Source organism: Rhincodon typus, chromosome 26, assembly GCF_021869965.1.
Source record: "Rhincodon typus isolate 14 chromosome 26, sRhiTyp1.1, whole genome shotgun sequence".
Taxonomy (NCBI): Eukaryota; Metazoa; Chordata; class Chondrichthyes; order Orectolobiformes; family Rhincodontidae; genus Rhincodon; species Rhincodon typus.
Genome location: NC_063357.1, coordinates 32,702,146 through 32,720,047, shown reverse-complemented (window position 1 = coordinate 32,720,047; position 17,902 = coordinate 32,702,146). Strand labels below are relative to the sequence as shown.

Below are 17,902 nucleotides of genomic sequence, written 5' to 3'. Positions count from 1 at the left end.
AGTTGGATAGGTTGGACTCGGGTTTACAAGAATAAAAGGTAATTTGAATGAAACACACAAGATTCTGAGGTATCTTGACAGAGTGAATATGGAAAAGGCTTTTTTTCTTGTGGGAGTATCTATAATTAGGGGTAGCCTATTTAGAAATAAGGGGTGGCCTATTTGTGACAGAGGTAAGGAGAAATTCTCTCTTAATGAGGATCATTAATCTTTGGAACTCTCTTCCTTGAAAGGCAGAGATAGCAGAATTCTTAAATGTTTTTAAAGCACAGGTTGATAGATTCTGGATAAGCAAAGGGGTGAAAGGTTGCCTAGAATAGGCAGGAATATGGAGTATCAGATCAACAATGATCTTACTGAATAATGGAAAAGGCTCAAGGAGCCAATTGGCCTATTTCTGTTCCTAATTTGTTTGCATGGGCACACTAAAAGCTTTAAATAACTCTGGTAAGTTTCCCAGATCTGTGTTGAGGAGTCCGTGCTATAAAAAAATTAAAGAAAAGTTCAAGGAAATGATGAAGACTTGCATTTTACTGTTCTAAGATCCCCTTCACTAGATTCCTTCTAGATAAACCTAGCCACACTCCTTTCACTGCTTCTAGGTTCTCCCCAAATTCTCTATATCTCATAATTATTATGTATATTTCCCATTTCCCTATAATATAATTATGTTCCCCATCAGTGAATTCTGGGCATCACTAAAAAAAAGTCATAAACTTTATGAAACAGATAAAAATACATAATAATCAGGAATACTGTTTGAATATCTTCAAAAATCAAAGCACAATTTGATGCCAAAAATCTATGAATTCTTCTATAATATTTTATAATAAAAACTCTTTTGACTTAATTACCAGAAATTTTAAGATTTGGCAATACATTGTTATACATCAAAAGAAAATCATGTCTTTAGATTCATTGCAAGCAACGCAGGAGATCAATTAATACAGATGTATAATATCAATGTCGTGCCTACCACAGTACAAAGAAATCACTTACGAAAATAAAGAGTTTCTTATTGGCTTTTTGTAACCTTAAAGGGAAGCTAGACATATACAAGCAGTGAAAATCTCAGAACCTCCGTAACAACTAACTTCTAAACAACTGCAGGATCAGACTTGGCTTAGTTGTAACCCTGGACTTCAGCATGCAACTAAAGCTGACACTTATAAGCAGAACAATGGTGTACTTTTGCAGGCACCATCTTTCAAATAATACATTAAATTAGGATCACATTAGTAGTGGATGTAAAAATTCCCATGGCACGATTCGAACAGTGGAATGCCGTTGGTATCCTGATCAACAGGTATCCTGATCAACAGCTATCCTTTATCTGACTCCACCCAATTTAAATTAAATTATCTCATCATTTATCTCATTGCTATTTGTGGAAATCTCCTGTGCCTAAATCAGCTGTTGCATTTGACCGATGTAATTCACAAAAATACTTTATTGCCTCTGAAGCATTTTGGACGTGTCCTGAGCCACTTTAAATGCAAGCTAATTATTTCTTTTTTTCTATGATGTGCTTATTTTCAGCAAATACACCTCACAACCTTAAACAGAGATACCAAACCATGCAACAATGCCACTTCAGTAGCAAAATAACAGCTATGCTGTACAGCAAAATGTTTCCATCCTTATTGAGTGTTTCCTCACATACACTGCAAACAAAGTCACAGGAAATTTGCCAGTATAAATAAACAGACCAAATGATGTATGAGATTGCTGAGAAATAAATCAAGGTGGAGCTCTGACAAAAGCAGAGATTCTGTACATTGGATTAAAATTGTTGCACAACAATTCAAGGTATTGGAAATACAAGCTATGCGAAAAACTTGGGGCAATAAAGAAGTTAAATTTAAGAATTTAAGTTAAGCAGGTAAAAATATAACCTGTACCTGAACTGCTCCACTGTTCTGGACACTAGTCCAACAAGGGAAAGCCTGTACAGCTCATCTTTCGTTCATATAAGTGGTTCAGCAGGGGAGGACAAAGCTGTTAGAAACCCTTCATCACTCATGCTGGCAGGACTGCTGGAGAGTGGTAACTGATGGAATCTTCTTTTACTCAGGTGGATGAGCAGTGGAGCATTAGCTAGTGGGAATTTCCCTTCACACATGATGTTGAGTAATTTATTAACAGACCAAGAGAGTGAAGGAAAAGGAAAAATTACAGAGAGAGAGACTAAGAAACATACAAGTATGCAAAAGCTAAAGCTACGTACTATCTCATGTGCATGTGCACACATAGAAGAAACAACAGTATACTCACTGTCTGGAAGTTCAAGGAGGAACTGTACATACAGATTATCATATTCGAAACCCTGAGCTGACACTGAAAGATCAAAGTTAAAATCAGTCAAATCAACACTGAATCTGGTCAATCTCTACAAAGATATCTGGTTCCTTCATGGAGTATACCTAGATTTATAAGACACATAGCACAAAGTCTATTAGAAAATCCATTTGTTATCACTTTGTTTTAGACTCCCCAGGATTTCCCATTCCTCCAGTATTCAACTATTGCTGTACTGTTGAGTATCGGGAACAAGCAGCAAGGGTCACCTTCCATCATTTGTGAATGCTTAATCTCTAGCTACCCAAGATGACAGTCAGACTTTTCAACATTAGCATCTGAATTGTCAGAATCACAAAATCTAACATCTTTCAAAAAAAGTTGGACCTGCATTTACTGCACAGTGATGTTGCAGACAGATGAGTCATGCAGTGGTTAGAAAGCTTGTCTGCAGATCCATAAGAACTTATCTCTCGTCAGATACATATCATAAGAGGGACCACAGAGAGGAATAGGCTGGGAGGACATGGCTTATTACCAAAGGGAAGGAGATCCAACTGGGAAATGACAAATCAGCCTGCATTACCTGTTAATTTAAAAATTTATTAAAGCGTCATATGCCACATTGGGCTGGCTACTTTTTTAGAACTAATGATAGTCCTACAGCATAAAATAAGAGATCACAGGTAGTTCTTCTATAATGCAATAGTTGCACTGTGTGATCTCGTGCTACAGAAAATCGCATTATAGGGAAATCGCTATAGAAAATCACTATACCTGCACAGAACATCAAAAATCACATGACACCAGGTTATAGTCATTTATTTGAAAACATAAGCTTTCGGAGTCTTGCTCCTTCTTCAGGTGTCAGTGGCTAAGCCTGTTGGACTATAACTTGGTGTCGTGTGATTTTTGACCTGGTCCATTCACACCTGAAGAAGGATTGAGACTCCAAAAGCTTGTGTTTTCAAATAAACCTGTTGGACTATAATTTGGTGTCATGACATTTTTGACCTTGTCCAGCACCAGTCCAACACCAACACCTCCACATCACGCACAGCAGAAGGTTCACATTATCGACACAGCATCTACTATTCAACAATCACGTTACAGTTAAGTTGTGTTAACAAAACATGCGTTATAGCAGAACTTTCTGTACAGATTTTAATCATCACGAACCATCATACATCAACTGGCTGTGGCAGCATGCTGTTGGGCACCCTGCTGAATCCTAGGGGGGCTGCAAGGATTTACTGATGATTCCCACTTCACATTTGGGCGGTAATGGTCAGATCACCCCATAGGGAAGGACAGTTACCTTGTTCCCCTTGTCACAGAATTTAAAAACTATAGCTGACCGATGGTTTAATTCAAGGTAAAAATTATTTTAATTAGTCCAATCGCACACTCAATAAACTATGTGTAGCATCCTAAGCTGGAAATACAAACCCCAATTTTTACTGTGCTAAATACAATTGCCTCATGCAGTATCCTTAGACATTGTACAATGAATTGTGTAGACTATTTAGCACGTGGGTACAAGCTGAATATTTACCCATCCTGGTACTCATCAGCAACAGAAATCCAGACTGGTTTTTCTTCTCTGCTGCCAGGCATACTGACGTTTTCCAATACACCTCACTATTGCTCTGGTCATGACTAGCTAATATTGGATGTCAGTGCTGAGGCAGTATTTGGACTGTAAAGGGGAATAAACTGCAGTTGAATCTTGATTTGATGGAAAATTGAGTCTTATCTGGCAAATGGCTTTCACTTCAGATAAAAGTGGTGGTACGCATGTAGGCAAGACACCAAATATATTTATATCTCCAGAATAAAGGAATAAAAGTTTGTTGAGAATGCAAGAGATCTTGGTACAATTGCACATAATTTTCTTAAGGTTCATTATCATGCCATGAAAATATATCCAAAGCAAAAGTAGCATTACATTGCATTGCCAGAGTGATTCAGTATAACGTACGGATTTTTTTTGACAAAAGAATTATACAAGGACAAAGCTCGGATTTCCTTACATGGTGAATGATACAGGAGGCAATGGAAAAATCAACAATAAAGATTTGCGGTTTGTTTGGGCAAGAGATTCTTACATGTCAGGGTGACAGGCAGAAACTGGAATAAAAACAGAAACAGGTGGAGAAACTCAGCAGGTCTGGCAGTACCTATAGACAGAAAGCAGAGTTAATGTTTCAGGTCCAGTGACTCTTCTTCAGAACAGAATAAAAACAGGTGATTATTTAAAATTATAAAGGCCTGGAAGACTGGGATCACGTATTCAAATTGTGAAAGAGTAGGACAGGGGCTTTCTTTCCTCTCCATCTGGAATCAAAATTGGCTTGAAGGTAGGACACCAAGGGTGGTGGTGAAGGGTTGTTTTTCGGTCTGGCGGCCTGTGACCAGCGGTGTGCCGCCATGATCAGTGTTTGGTCCACTGCCTTGTCATTTGTATAAATGATTTGGATGTGAATATAGGAGGAATGGTTAGTAAGTTTGCAGATGACATCAAAATTGGTGGTGTAGTGGACAGTGAAGAAGGTTACCTCACAGTACAAGGGGACCTTGATAAGATGGGCCAATGGGTCGAGTTGTGGCTGATAGAGTTTAATTTAGATAAACGTGAGGTGTTGCAGGGCATATGCACTTAATGGTAGGGTCTTGGGAAATGTTGCCGAACAAAGAGACCTTGGGGTGCAGGTTCATAGTTCCTTGAAGCTGGAGTCGCAGGTAGACAGGGTAGTGAAGGCGGCATTTTGTATGCTTGCTCTTATTGGTCAGTACATTCAGTTTAGGATTGAGATATCATGTTGCAGTTGCACAGGACATTGATGAGGCCACTTTTGGAATACTGTGTTCAATTCTCATCTCCCTGCTATAGGAATCATGCTGTTAAACTTGAAAACATTCAGAAATGATTGACAGAGATGTTGCTGGGGTTGGAGGGTTTGAGTTGTAGGGAGAGACTGAATGGGCTGGGGCTGTTTTCCCTGGAGTGTCAGAGGCTAAGGGTTTGCAAAATCATGAGGGGCATGGATAGAGTGAATAGCCAAGGTCTTTTTCCCCAGGCTAGGAGAGTCCAAAACTTGAGGGCATATGTTTAAGGTGAGAGGGAAAAGATTTAAAAGTGACCTAAAGGGCAACGTTTTCACTCAGAGAGTGGTGCGTATATGGAATCAGCTGCCAGAGAAAGTAGAGGAGGCTGGTACAATTACAACATTTAAAAAGCTTCTGGATGGATATATGAATAGGAAGGGTTTAGAGGGATATGGGCCAAATGCTGGCAAATGGGACTAGATTAATTTAAGATATCTGATCGGCATGGACAAGTTCGACCGAAGTGTCTGTTTCCATGCTGTACAACTCCATGACTCTGTGAGCACAGTACACCTATGAAACTAATTCCTGCTCATGAGTGGGCACAGACCTTCAAAAGAGATCTAGACTAGATCTTGGTCAGGTGGAAATCACAAAATATAAAAGGAAGGGAAAATAATTGATTCAGATATCAGATAACTGATTTAAATAACAGATGTTCATCTAGATTAGAAGTGATTACCTTAGATATTTACAGAGATATTTTTCAGATTTATGTTAATCATGTTATTACATGACCCCTGGCAATGTTGCAAATAGTGGTGAAAGGAGTCGTGACCATATAGGGCAGACATGATTGTCCAGCTGATTTTCTCCTGCTGTTCATTTTTCATATGTTCATCCACTTTTGGTCAGCCCAGAAACATGCTGATTTGCATTGCTTAGTATTGGCATCAGGGATGCATTTATTTCGTGTCAACATGATCCATCATTTCCTGGGGCTTCCGAAGGTTTTTGCGACCAAGTCTTTACTAGTAAGAACATCCAGGTTTTTAAAAGCAATGCCATAATAAAACTTACCAATTTCTCCATTCACAAACAGCTGTAGAGTACCAAGGGGAGGCTGCAAGAATTAGAATGGAATGAATTTCAAAACTGAAGTTAATCACAGTATAAATATTTTCATTATGTACATCAACTATCTGTTCACCATTCCATTTCAATCTGACCATAAAATCATGCAGTGAGAGAAAAATGGTACCCCATAATGTATCAAGATGCCAGCGTGTGATTGTAATTTCCAGGTTTCTTACTGAACTGCACGTGAAGAAGAAAGAAAGCAATGAATACTCAAATAGAGATATTTCATCATGGGAATGGAAGAAGAAATAAGGGCGTAAGAAGTCGTAACTGATGAAGAACGATCTGATTCAACTGTCAAAAATGAGAAAAAGTACTTGATAGGGTAGAGAATATTTTCTCTGAAGTAGAAATCAAGAATATGGTTTTTAAAATCATGCTATTCATGGAGTGAAATAAGATTGCACATATCTCATAAACACTAACAAATACTTCTTCAGAACATTCTTAATAGAAGTCATACTGAACTCAAAATATTAACTCTGTTTCTCTCTCCACAGATACTGTCAGATCTAATGAGTTTCTCAAGCATTCTGTTTTTGTTTCAAACTTCCAGCATCCACAGTATTTTGCTTTTATTTCAGTGAAAGGCTATCAGGATTAGGCAGGAATTTGGAGCTGGGGTTACAATCAGATCAGCCTGCTACCACTACTTACTCTTCTTGTGTTCATTTGTCTGTGTGTACGTTTCAAACTGTGTTCTACAACTCCTGAGTGAAATTAGAATTCCTCTATTCTCTTCCCAGTACTTTTTCCATTCTTCTCCAAGATAGGACTCTCTTAGCAAGTCTTCTCTGTGCCATCCACTTTAATTGGCAGAGAAACAACCTATTAACCAATGGAGGACAACTTACCATCTGCCTTCCTTAAAGTTTGCTGGACCTGCATGCTGACTTTTAAACATAGAAAAAACATAAAAACTGGAAGCAGGACTAGATCATTCGGCCCTTTGAGGTTGCTCCACCATTCAATACAATCATGACTGATTCTCTATCTCAAAGCTATAATTCTACTTTCTCTCCAATCCCTCAATGCCTTTAATACCTAAAAATATATTAAACTCTTTCTTGAACATCATGAACAAACATGCCCATGTACTTTTGGGACATCAAAACTGCCCAATCTCTCTCAATCTATACTCAACCTTTCTGTTTTTGTCTACCAAACAGTATAACTTCACACCTAATTCACACTATAATCTATCCACCATGTTCTTGCCTATTCACTTAGAAATTTCCTTGCAGCCTCCTTCCATCCTCCTTAAAATGCACATTCAATCCCAGTTTTGTGTCATTATCAAATTTGGAAATATTATATTTAGTTATTACATCCCCAAATCACTGGGAACAGTTGAGGCTCAAGCACTCATCCCATGGTACCCAACTAGTAGCATTCTGCCATAATTTATTCCTACTCTCTGTTTTCTGCCTGTTGAGCAATTCTCAATCCACAGCAGTACATTAACCAAATCCCATGTATTCTAATTATATTTGCTAACCTTCTGAGTTGGATCATATCTAAAGCTTTCTGGAAATCCAAATAAACTACACCAACTGCTTCCTTTTCATCAATGTCACAAGAGACATCTCGAAAAATTCAGCAGGTTTGTCAAACCTGATTCCCTTTTCATAAATCCATGTTGATTCTACAGAATCAAATGAGCATATTTAAGTGTCTAGTTATTACATCTTTTAGAATGAATTAGAACATTTTCCCTATGACTGGTGTCAAACTAACAGATCTGTAGTTCTCAGTTTCTTCTCTCCTTCCCTTCTTAAGTAGCGGAGTTACAGTTGTTATTTGCCATGCTGCAGAAATGTTTCCACAATCCAGAGAATTTTGAAAAATAACCACCAAGGCAGCTACTATGTCTACGTATTGTTCAATATTCTGGGATGAAGTTCATCTGGTCAAGGGATTTTATCAAACTTCACAAATTAATTTTTCCAAGTACCACCTCTTCATTCATTCTAATTTCTTTCAGGGCTTCACTTTCACATTTTTTGGGAGATTTTCTATATCTTCTTCCATAAAGATAAAGATTGATTGTTAGCTTCTCCATTATTTTCCATCATAAATTTGCCTGTCTCTGCCTGTAATTGATCCACATTTGTCCTTGTTGATTATTAACTCTTGACACATGTAAAGAAGCTTTTATAGTCCGGCTTATATTACTCACTGGTATGGATTATTTTCCCTTTCATTATCAATTCATTGGTCATACTTTTCTGGATTCTAATTTTTTTCTGATCCTCAGACTTACCGCTTTTACTAGCATCACTATAAGCCACTTCTTTTGACCTATGCAATCTTGACTTAGCTATAGTTGATTCACCTTTACAATAATGTCTTTGTATCTTAAATTTGCATTGGAAACCATGTAATACTTCATTAAATACTAGCCAAGTTACTGTTAAATCTACTGTTAAATCTTTTAATGTATGTTACTAATCCACCATTGCCATATTCTCTTATATATCTTCAATTTTCTTTGTGCAGAATTCTGACTCTAGTTTCAGAATGAACTACATATCATTTTCAAATTTAGGATAAAACTGTCATATTATGGTCATTATTTCCTCATTGCTCCTTTATAGCTTGGTTATTAGTTAGCCTTTACTCATTACACATTATTAAGTCTAAAATATTCAAAACTCTAGTTGATTCCTTAATGTGTCGCTCCAGAAATCCATCTTGTACACATTTCAGGAATTCATCTTTCACTGCACTAGTGTTGATTATTTTACCCAATTTTTATATAAATTAAAATCACCTATTATTACTGATCCTTGCACTGGGATGAAGACAACAGCAGCATCTTGGTATCAGACAGAAACACAGGCTAGAGAGCCAAATGGCTTACCCCTTTTCCCAAATACACTTAAGCTATTGGAAAAGTGACATATGAACAGCATCTGTGTTACCTGCTAATGAGACAGCAACAGTGAAGCTGATTTGATAGCAAAAAAAATGGCAAGTGCTCTTTGGAAATACTAGTCAGCACAAACAATATTTCAACTTTAGCCTCAAAGAAATTACGCTTGCAGCCGAGTGCAATGGTCAGCTTCATGCCAATTCTGGTTGAATTATGTGTAACTCTACGGCGCAGACTTGCTCGTATTGGGAATCTGCCTATTTGAAAAAGATCCTTGCAGCCAATACATCATATCTAAATAAATATAAATGTCATGCTCCTCCTTGAAAACTGAAGCTAAAAGGGAAAAACAAAACTTACTGTTTCAAATTCTTCTCCAACCAAACTATGAAGGTAATCCTTGTGTCTGTTGTACAGCTGTCAGCAAGAAAGGCAAGAACTGAATTATCAAGACTTAAAATTGAATAAAAGGCAATACAAATTAAATACACAGTTAAAGATGAGAATCTGCGTCTCTATCATTGCTTGATCATCACCAAGGCTATTAGTATAGTGTATCTTAAACAAGACTTTATACTCAGTCAAGTTCCTTATGTTTGTTGTACACAGGCTGAGCATGGAACATGAGACAGAACTTTTTATTGGGTAATTTAGTAAAGAATAAAAGTACTGAGCATCAACCATCACAAGGGCTGGAACAAGCAAACTGGTAAATTGAGATTCATATACATTGGATAATGCTCAATTTGGATTTTAAAAGATTACAGAAGGAACAGAGGATTGAACAAGTGAGGAGTATTCAGGGCTGGATCAAGCGATTTGGAGGATCCCCTTAACTGACTCTACATCTCAAAGTATTTAAGATTGTAGTCATAGGAGTATTTAAAGATAAATCTCTAAAATCCCTAAATATAGAGATGAAAAAGAAAAGATGCAACAGAAAAGCTGAAGAACAAGTTAATTTTTTACTTCTAATCTTTTTCAGAACATCATTCTTAGGCATGAAAACATTTCTGAAAAACTTGGAATTTACAGAGCCATTGAATAGAAATGTGCTTGACCGGAACAAAAAGCAGAAAACTTCATGGAAGTAACATTAAAAAAAATGCAAGCTGTCTGTTAAAACCATGGCAACAATGAGGAAACAAACCATACACAAAGATGTGAGACAGAAGTTAGGCTTGGAGAAACAAATAAGAGGTGACTTGTTAGAACTTATATAAATAGATAAAGTGAGAATGTTAGGAAGATAAACAGGTACTGAAGCAATCACTTCGGCACAGAATACCTGCTTAGTTCAGTCTGACATGGGCTGGAAAAGCACTATTTACTCTGCTCCTGTAAGGAGTCTACAGGAGAAAAATAAAATGTTGCTGCCTAGAGAACGCTACACAGGAGCAGAATATATAGCACCTCCACTTGGGATGTCACGAAAACAGTAAACAGACTACCTCCTTGCAATTCAAATTCATTCTAGGTTGTTTCTTCACCATCCATGGGTCATGACTTGCTGTCTGTTTTGTAGAGTGCTGTATTAGGTAAACTCATGATACTGTGACACCAGAAAAATGCAACACACTTTATAGTGATGTGTTCTTTGTAGTAATCTTGCAACTGGATGTCTAGCTATTCATTTAATGAGCTTGAGACATCAAGTGACAATGACCATAAGAAATAGGAACAAAAGTATGCCATTCGGACACACGAGCTGCTTCACTATTCACTAAGATCATGGCTTATCCAACACTCCTCACGCCTATTTTCCTGCCCTTTCCCCATAACCCTTGATTCCCCTACAGACCAAGATCGGCCTGTCTCAGACTTATGGAGTCTGCCCCCATACTCTCTGCAGCATGAGTTCCAAAGACACTCAACCCTCTGAGATAAGAAATTCCTCCTCAACTCAGACTTAAATTGGCAGCCCTTTATCCTGAGCCCTCTGGTCTTAGTATCTCCCACGAGCAGAAGTGTCCTCTCAGCATTTACCCTGTTAAACCCCTTAAGAAATATTGTATGTTTCAATGAGAGCACATCTCATTCTTCTAACTTCCAATGAGTGGGGTCCCAACCAGTTCAAACTTTGTTTGTAAGACAATCCGTCCACACCGGGGATCCTTATGGACCCTCTCTGAAATACCTTCAATGAAATAATATCTTTTCCTTAAATAAGGGGACTGAAACTGCTCACAGTACTCCAGACGTTAGGTACCTCTTCCAATAGACATAAGTGGACAGGCTCAAAATTGAAGAAGGATCACATGTGTAAGGTACACATGGGTGGTTGTGTCATTCTGTCATACCTTGTTTTGCCTTAGTGCATTGAGAGAGATGAGAAGACATGCAATAATGTTTTCTTACTGGCCTTTTCAACACAAGATGGAGAAACATCAATTCTAACCAACAATGTAATTCAACAGCTACATGCAGCCTAGGTTAGCCTGAAGAAAATTAGCATCAACTCACTAAGAAAAGCAATCTTTCCTTACATCTTTGAAGAGATGTTTCTCCCTTTCCTGATCTTCCTTCTGGACTGTGACAGATGCGTTATTAATTGTGTACAGCCATAGATCTTTCTTCTCTCCTTCAGTCTCAATTCTATTCACAGCCAGGATGGAGAACGCCAGAAATAAGAACCAAAGGGTAAAAATGGAAATTCTGTTACAGGTCTATCCGATAAACAGTCAGAATCAGTTCTGGAGGAGAAAATCTAACAAAAATTATAAGATTTCAAAAATACCAGTAACGCACAATTGGACAATCAGCATCTGAATGAGGAAAGTTAATGTTTCAGATAGAATTTATGAAAAGACAATGGTTGCCTTTATAGAAAGAATGAATGAAGACTTGCATTTATATAGCACCTTTTACAATTATACACTTTATACTCAATTAAGATTTTTTTAAAAAAAGGAATGACATTAATATAAAGCAGGACACGCTGAAACCAATTTGCAACAGCATGGTCCCATTAATAGCAATGTGAAAAAGACCAGATACTCTGATATTGACTGAACTATAAATATTGCTCAGGACACCAGAGATAAAACTTTTTCACTTCTTTGAAACAGTGCCATTGAATCTTTTATGTTTCCCTATGGGAACCCTGATGGGAGCTCTTCGTACTGCACAGGAGTATCGGATTAGATTGCTGTCCTGTGGTACTGAAAATGGGACCTGAACCCACAACCTCTGATTTAAAAGCAAAACTGTTACCAACTGAGCCACAATGGAGACTTAATGTAAATAGCAAAGGATAATTTATAGCAAAGGTGTCAATATATATGTAATTTAAATTCCATTTTCCAACACAGGGATCTCATAGCATTGATATTAACAAGTTGTGGTGGGCTGATTCAGGATTTATCAAGCAGTGTGATGTGTCTTCAGGAGTGCAGAAATAGCCTTGCTAAACAGGACGTATCAAAAATTTGGAATGGCCAAATTCAACTGCATATCTTAACCTTCAAGGTCAGGGTCACAGCTAAGATACCCTGGTTATAAAAAGGTGACATACCAGGCACTGTGCCCATTTCTGTTTTCTCTTTATCTTCTCCATTCCCCATGTACTTTAACTTCAATCCAATATTTCACACCCATTGTTGAACTGATGCCTGCAAAACTAATTCATCACTGGACTCTTCACCTCCACCAACTGCCTGCCATTCCCTTCAAATTAATCCTGTAAAAGAAGCATCTTTCTCAGCCTAATTGTTAATCAAAAGTGGCACTGTCTCCACCCATATGTTAACTTGTTACTTTTAAACACAATGACCTCTGTATTTTCAATGTTTTAGCTTCCAGTTTAGATTTTAATGTAAGGCATATTTTCTCAATGGTGAGGCACAGAAATGTTGTGGGGGATCAAAGAGATACGGTTGTCTGCACGCATTGAAATCTGCAGTGAACAAATATAAAGAGTAATCAAAAAAATGCTACTGGAATGTTGGCTTTTATTTCAAGGAAGTTTACAAAATACAAGTGAGCAAGTTATGCTTCAGCTGTAGAGAGCCATGATCTGATCCCATCTGAAGTACAGGGATAAGCTCTGGGCAAGACATCTCAGAACGGAGAGAGTCGTCTTAGAAGGAGTTCAGCAAAGATCCACCAGCATACATCAGGGCTTAAAGAATTATATTTTGGAGAAGAGTTCCATACACTTGGATTGTAGCCCTTTAATATTAGAAGCAGAAAAATAATGTTGACTCAACAGATTCAACAGGGTACATTTGGATCAGCGAACCCAGAAGGGAGGGGGTGACCTGGGCCAAGAATTCATGCAGAGAAAGTACATCACTGAGATAGCTTCCAAGTGTCTCAAACTCTAACGAGCTGCAAAAATATCTTGCAATACAGACTGTGAGAAGCGCAGCAGCCATTGATTACTGTCTTAATACTCAGAGGTATCAGAATATAATACTTGCCTGTAGGCCGGTTTGGAGCCACTGAAGTCAGGTTTTATGGAGAGAACTCCATTGTTGTCCATTTTAATGGTGCACAATACATACTCATCCTCACGCTTACCCAGCCTGGGCAAACAGAACAAAATTAATTATTAAAACTGAAATCAATGTCACCAACTTCAGTCTGGAAAGATTTTGACTCAAAGATGGAATATTTACTTTCCATATGGCCCCAAGTCTCCCATAATATACATGGTTTGCACAGGATTATTCAAGACATGATTATTCCTCACAAACTCCTCAGTTGGCTCCCAGGTGATGATCCGTGACCTTGGAATCTTCCCTTCCCTAAATGTCAGCATAAAGATATAACATCAATGTAAAGGCATTTCAGTTTGTTTCCCACATCAAGAGCATGATCCAGGTTCAATTCCTGGTTTACATTAAGGTAGCTAGTCCCACCCACATATAGAAAATTGAAGTCTCTCCTCTCTGGAACGACCACGCAATGAGTTACATACTGGCTTTTCATAGCCAGAAATGGTTCCAAAAAAGTGGAGATTAAGGCCTTATCTGGATTATAGGAAGTCCAATAAGAAATGATCTTGGGCTCTTTTATTTCAGTTCTTAGTATACATGAGCTTATAATATTACCTGATTTGCTAGGTTCCTAGCTTTGTATGAGTTTGGCAATTCAAGAATATTCATCACACTCCTAACTTGTACTTTGCAGATGGTGGGCAGGCTTTGGGGAGTCCGGTGGTGAATTACTTGCTGCACGATTCCTAACCTCTGACTCGCTCTTGTGGCTAATTCCAATTGAATTTCTGATCAAAGTTAACCCCCAGGATGCTGGTAGTGGGCGATTCAGTGATGGGAGTGCCATTAAATGTCAAGGAGTGGTGTTTAGATTCTTCCTTGTTGGATGTGGTCATTGCTTGGCACGTGTGGAATGCATGTTACTTGCTACTTGTCAACCCAAGCCTGGTCATTGCCTGGATCTTGTGGCATTTGTGTGTAGACTGCTTCAGTATGAGAGAAGTTGCAAATGGTGCTGAAAATTGTGCAATCATCAGTGAATGTTGCCACTTCTGATCTTCTGATGGAGGGGCTGTCAGTAGTGAAACAGTTGAAGATGATTGGGCCAAGAACACTGCTCTGAACAACTCCTGCTGAGATGTCCTGGAACTGAGATGATTGATCTCCAACAACCACAACCATCTTCCTTTGTGCTGTGTATGACTCTCTCCAGCAGAGAGTTTTCCCCTTGATTCACCACACAAGTGCTATATTGTTTGCATTCATATTTTCTGAGAGTGCAATTTTTTTTCTTTATTCACTAATGGGATGAGGGCATCATTGGCTAGGCAGCATTTACTGCCCATTCCTAATTGCCCAGAGAGCAGTTCAGAGTCAACCACATTGCTGTGGGTCTGGAGTCACACGTAGGCCAGTTGGCTTTTCCCTTCCCTAAAGGACATTAGTGAACCAGATGGGTATTTCCGACAATCGACAATGGATTCATGGTCATCATTAGATTCTTAATTCCAGATATTTTATTGAATTCAAATTCCACCATCTGCTGTGGTAGGATTCGAACCCAGATCTCCAGAACGTTATCTGGGTCTCTGGATTAACAGTCCAGCGATAATACCACTAGGCCATTGCCTCCCTATGTTTCAAAACCACTCCACTTCCACTAACATCTGACTCGCTCTTGTAGCTACAGTATTTGCGTGGCTAATACCAATTGAATTTCTGATCAAAGTTAACCCCCAGGATGCTGGTAATGGGCGATTCAGTGATGGGAATGCCATTAAACGTCAAGGAGTGGTGTTTAGATTCTTCCTTGTTGGATGTGGTTAGATCCAAATAAAACCTCAAAACAATTGGAGCAAAATGCTGAGCATTTTACAGAGCTGGTACACGGTACTCCATATTTTAAGAGGGACATTTTCCTAGGGTGGAGGTGGCTATTACAAGGGGGCATAGTTTTTAAAGTGAGTGGAGGTAGATATAGAGGAGACGTCAAAGGTAGGTTCTTTACTCAGAGAGTGGTAGGGGCGTGGAATGCATTGCCGGAGAGGGTAGTGGAGTCGGCCTCATTAGGGGCATTTAAGCAGCTATTAGATAGGCATATGGATGATAGTATAAAGGTAGGGGTGGAGGTTAGATAGACCTTAGGTTTAGGGTAAAAGTTCGGCACAACATCTCAACATTTCCACTGCTTTATCAAATAAATACTTGCCATCTCTTCACTTACATCATTCTGCGCTCCTGCCTCCTCCGCCGAACGTGAGACATCCTTTCCGCCAGATATGATGGAGTCTCCTTTGCTGATGTGGTCGTAGACTGAGAATACTGGAAAACAGGATACACATTTACTACCAACAGCTGGCACAACTTCAGTTCATTCCGTATTTACATACCTCTGTAGCCAGTGTCACACTGTCACTTGGAGAATGCTATAACAGTCACCAGCTTCTCTATTTCTTAGCCAGCCACAATACCTGGTGTAGAATGTTAAAAGGAAAGGTTTCTACCGATCTCTTTGGGTCAATGACCCGCTTGCTCTAGTATTAAAAGGCCGATGGAAGCAGATTCAATAGTAACTTTCAAAGGGAATGAGATACATGCTTGAAAAGCAAAAAAAACTCTCAGGAGCAGGGATGTATGAGTAATTGGATAATTCCTGTAAACAGCTGGGCAGACACAATGAGCTGAATGGGTTTCTTCTAGACTGTGTGAAACTATCATTCTCCTGTATCTATTCAACGGACAACATTCTAGATTTGAATCACAGTAGCTGATCTTAGAAATTTATCTCGGTGTACCGGGATCAAAAAGCAGAAAAAAATAGCTAATATCTCCTGCTGGTAGTTGAGTGTGAATTCTGTGCTAGAAAAGTACTGGCCTTGACTTCGATGGCCCTGGATAAATATCATACCAACACTTTAAAGTTTTGGCAAAGATCTGTAGCTCGGGTAGTGGATGAGGTTGTTGACTTGTTTGCGGAGCTGGCTTGTTCTCGTTCAGACGTTTCGTCGCTGTGCTAGGGGACATCATCAGTGGAGCCTCCAATGAAGCGATGTTATTCTATTCCACTTGGAATTTATACTGTCCGGTCCATTATGGTGAGAGCTATCATTTCCGGTTTTGATCTGTATGGGTTTGTTTATGGGGTCCAATTCTATATACATCGGACAGACAGGAAGGAAACTAGCCATCAGAATACACGAACATCATCCAGCAAAACGGCACAACAAATTTTCCTTAATATTAGTACATTCAGGCAATGAAGGCCATCAATTTAACTGGGACAAAGAAACCATAATAGCCCAAGCCAACATAGACACACGGGAATTAGAGGCATGGTTCTCCACCAATACTACAATCAACAAACATATAGAATTGGACCCCATATACAAATCCATACAGATCAAAACCAGAAATGACAGTTCATCGGAGGCTCCACTGATGATGTCACCTAGCATAGTGACAAAACCTCTGAACAAAAACAAGCCAACTCGGCCAGCAAGTCAACAACCTCATCATACCAACACATTATGAAGGCTTACACATCAAAAAGCACTTGGCTAATGCATTAGAAATAGAAGAAGTGTCTCTGTAAAAAGTGCATAAAACAGCAACACACCTCTGCATACAGAAGAATGAAAAGTGGTGCTTATCTTCCTATTAAAATCAGTATGTCCCATCATCTTTCCAATAAATGGACTTAAATCTGCAATACCAATAGGAGTTTTGGTGTTAACTATATTATAAAGTTGTGAAGAGTACGCATGAATTAGAAGGCAGGATGCTAAAATATGTTTGTAAAAATAATGAGGAAGAAAGAAATAGTGTTTTTCTAAACTTGGAGATTTAAACAGAAAATGTCTGCATGCAGCAGCAGCACAGAGAGTTCATGAATTGAAAGTGTGTATCAAAGGGTTATACTATTAGCAGGTAAAGTTGCATTTTTACCAAGAACGACAGGTTTTTGAATTTAGCCAGTTAATTTAAACCAGGCCCTAGGTACTGAAAGGCAAATGAATTTAAATCTGATGGTGTTGACAACCTGGGATCAATCCTGGTTTAAGAAATGGACAGTTCATCAAGAGTATTAAAAAAATGGCATTTAGAAAATCAGCAGAGAGCCAACTGCCAACTGCCAACTGAAACGAAAGCAAATCTGCCACCTGAGACATAAACCTGCTTTCACACAGCATTATTAAGCTCTCTAAAAAGCCCCAAAGTTACCACGGCATTTTTAGTTCAAAGTCCTCACCGAAGAAATTAGAACAGCAGAAACAGAAAACACTCCTGACAGATGATCAACAAAGACAACGGAACTTTCCAG

The 17,902-nt window shown here is 38.6% G+C and overlaps 1 protein-coding gene across 1 annotated transcript in view; it reads right to left on the bottom strand.

Annotated features, from left to right (window-relative positions):
* The window catches only part of mks1 (MKS transition zone complex subunit 1), a 46,785-nt gene extending 30,885 nt beyond the window's left edge, over positions 1–15,900 (bottom strand). Inside the window, exons 1-7 of the mRNA XM_020510083.2 lie at positions 15,806–15,900; positions 13,762–13,890; positions 13,564–13,668; positions 11,629–11,737; positions 9,503–9,559; positions 6,208–6,250; positions 2,275–2,337 (exon numbers count right to left, since the gene is read on the bottom strand). Coding sequence (XP_020365672.2) covers positions 2,275–2,337; positions 6,208–6,250; positions 9,503–9,559; positions 11,629–11,737; positions 13,564–13,668; positions 13,762–13,890; positions 15,806–15,846 — 547 coding nt within the window. The 5' untranslated portion in view covers positions 15,847–15,900. The remainder of the gene's footprint in view (positions 1–2,274; positions 2,338–6,207; positions 6,251–9,502; positions 9,560–11,628; positions 11,738–13,563; positions 13,669–13,761; positions 13,891–15,805) is intronic.
* Positions 15,901–17,902: the final 2,002 nt, after the last annotated feature.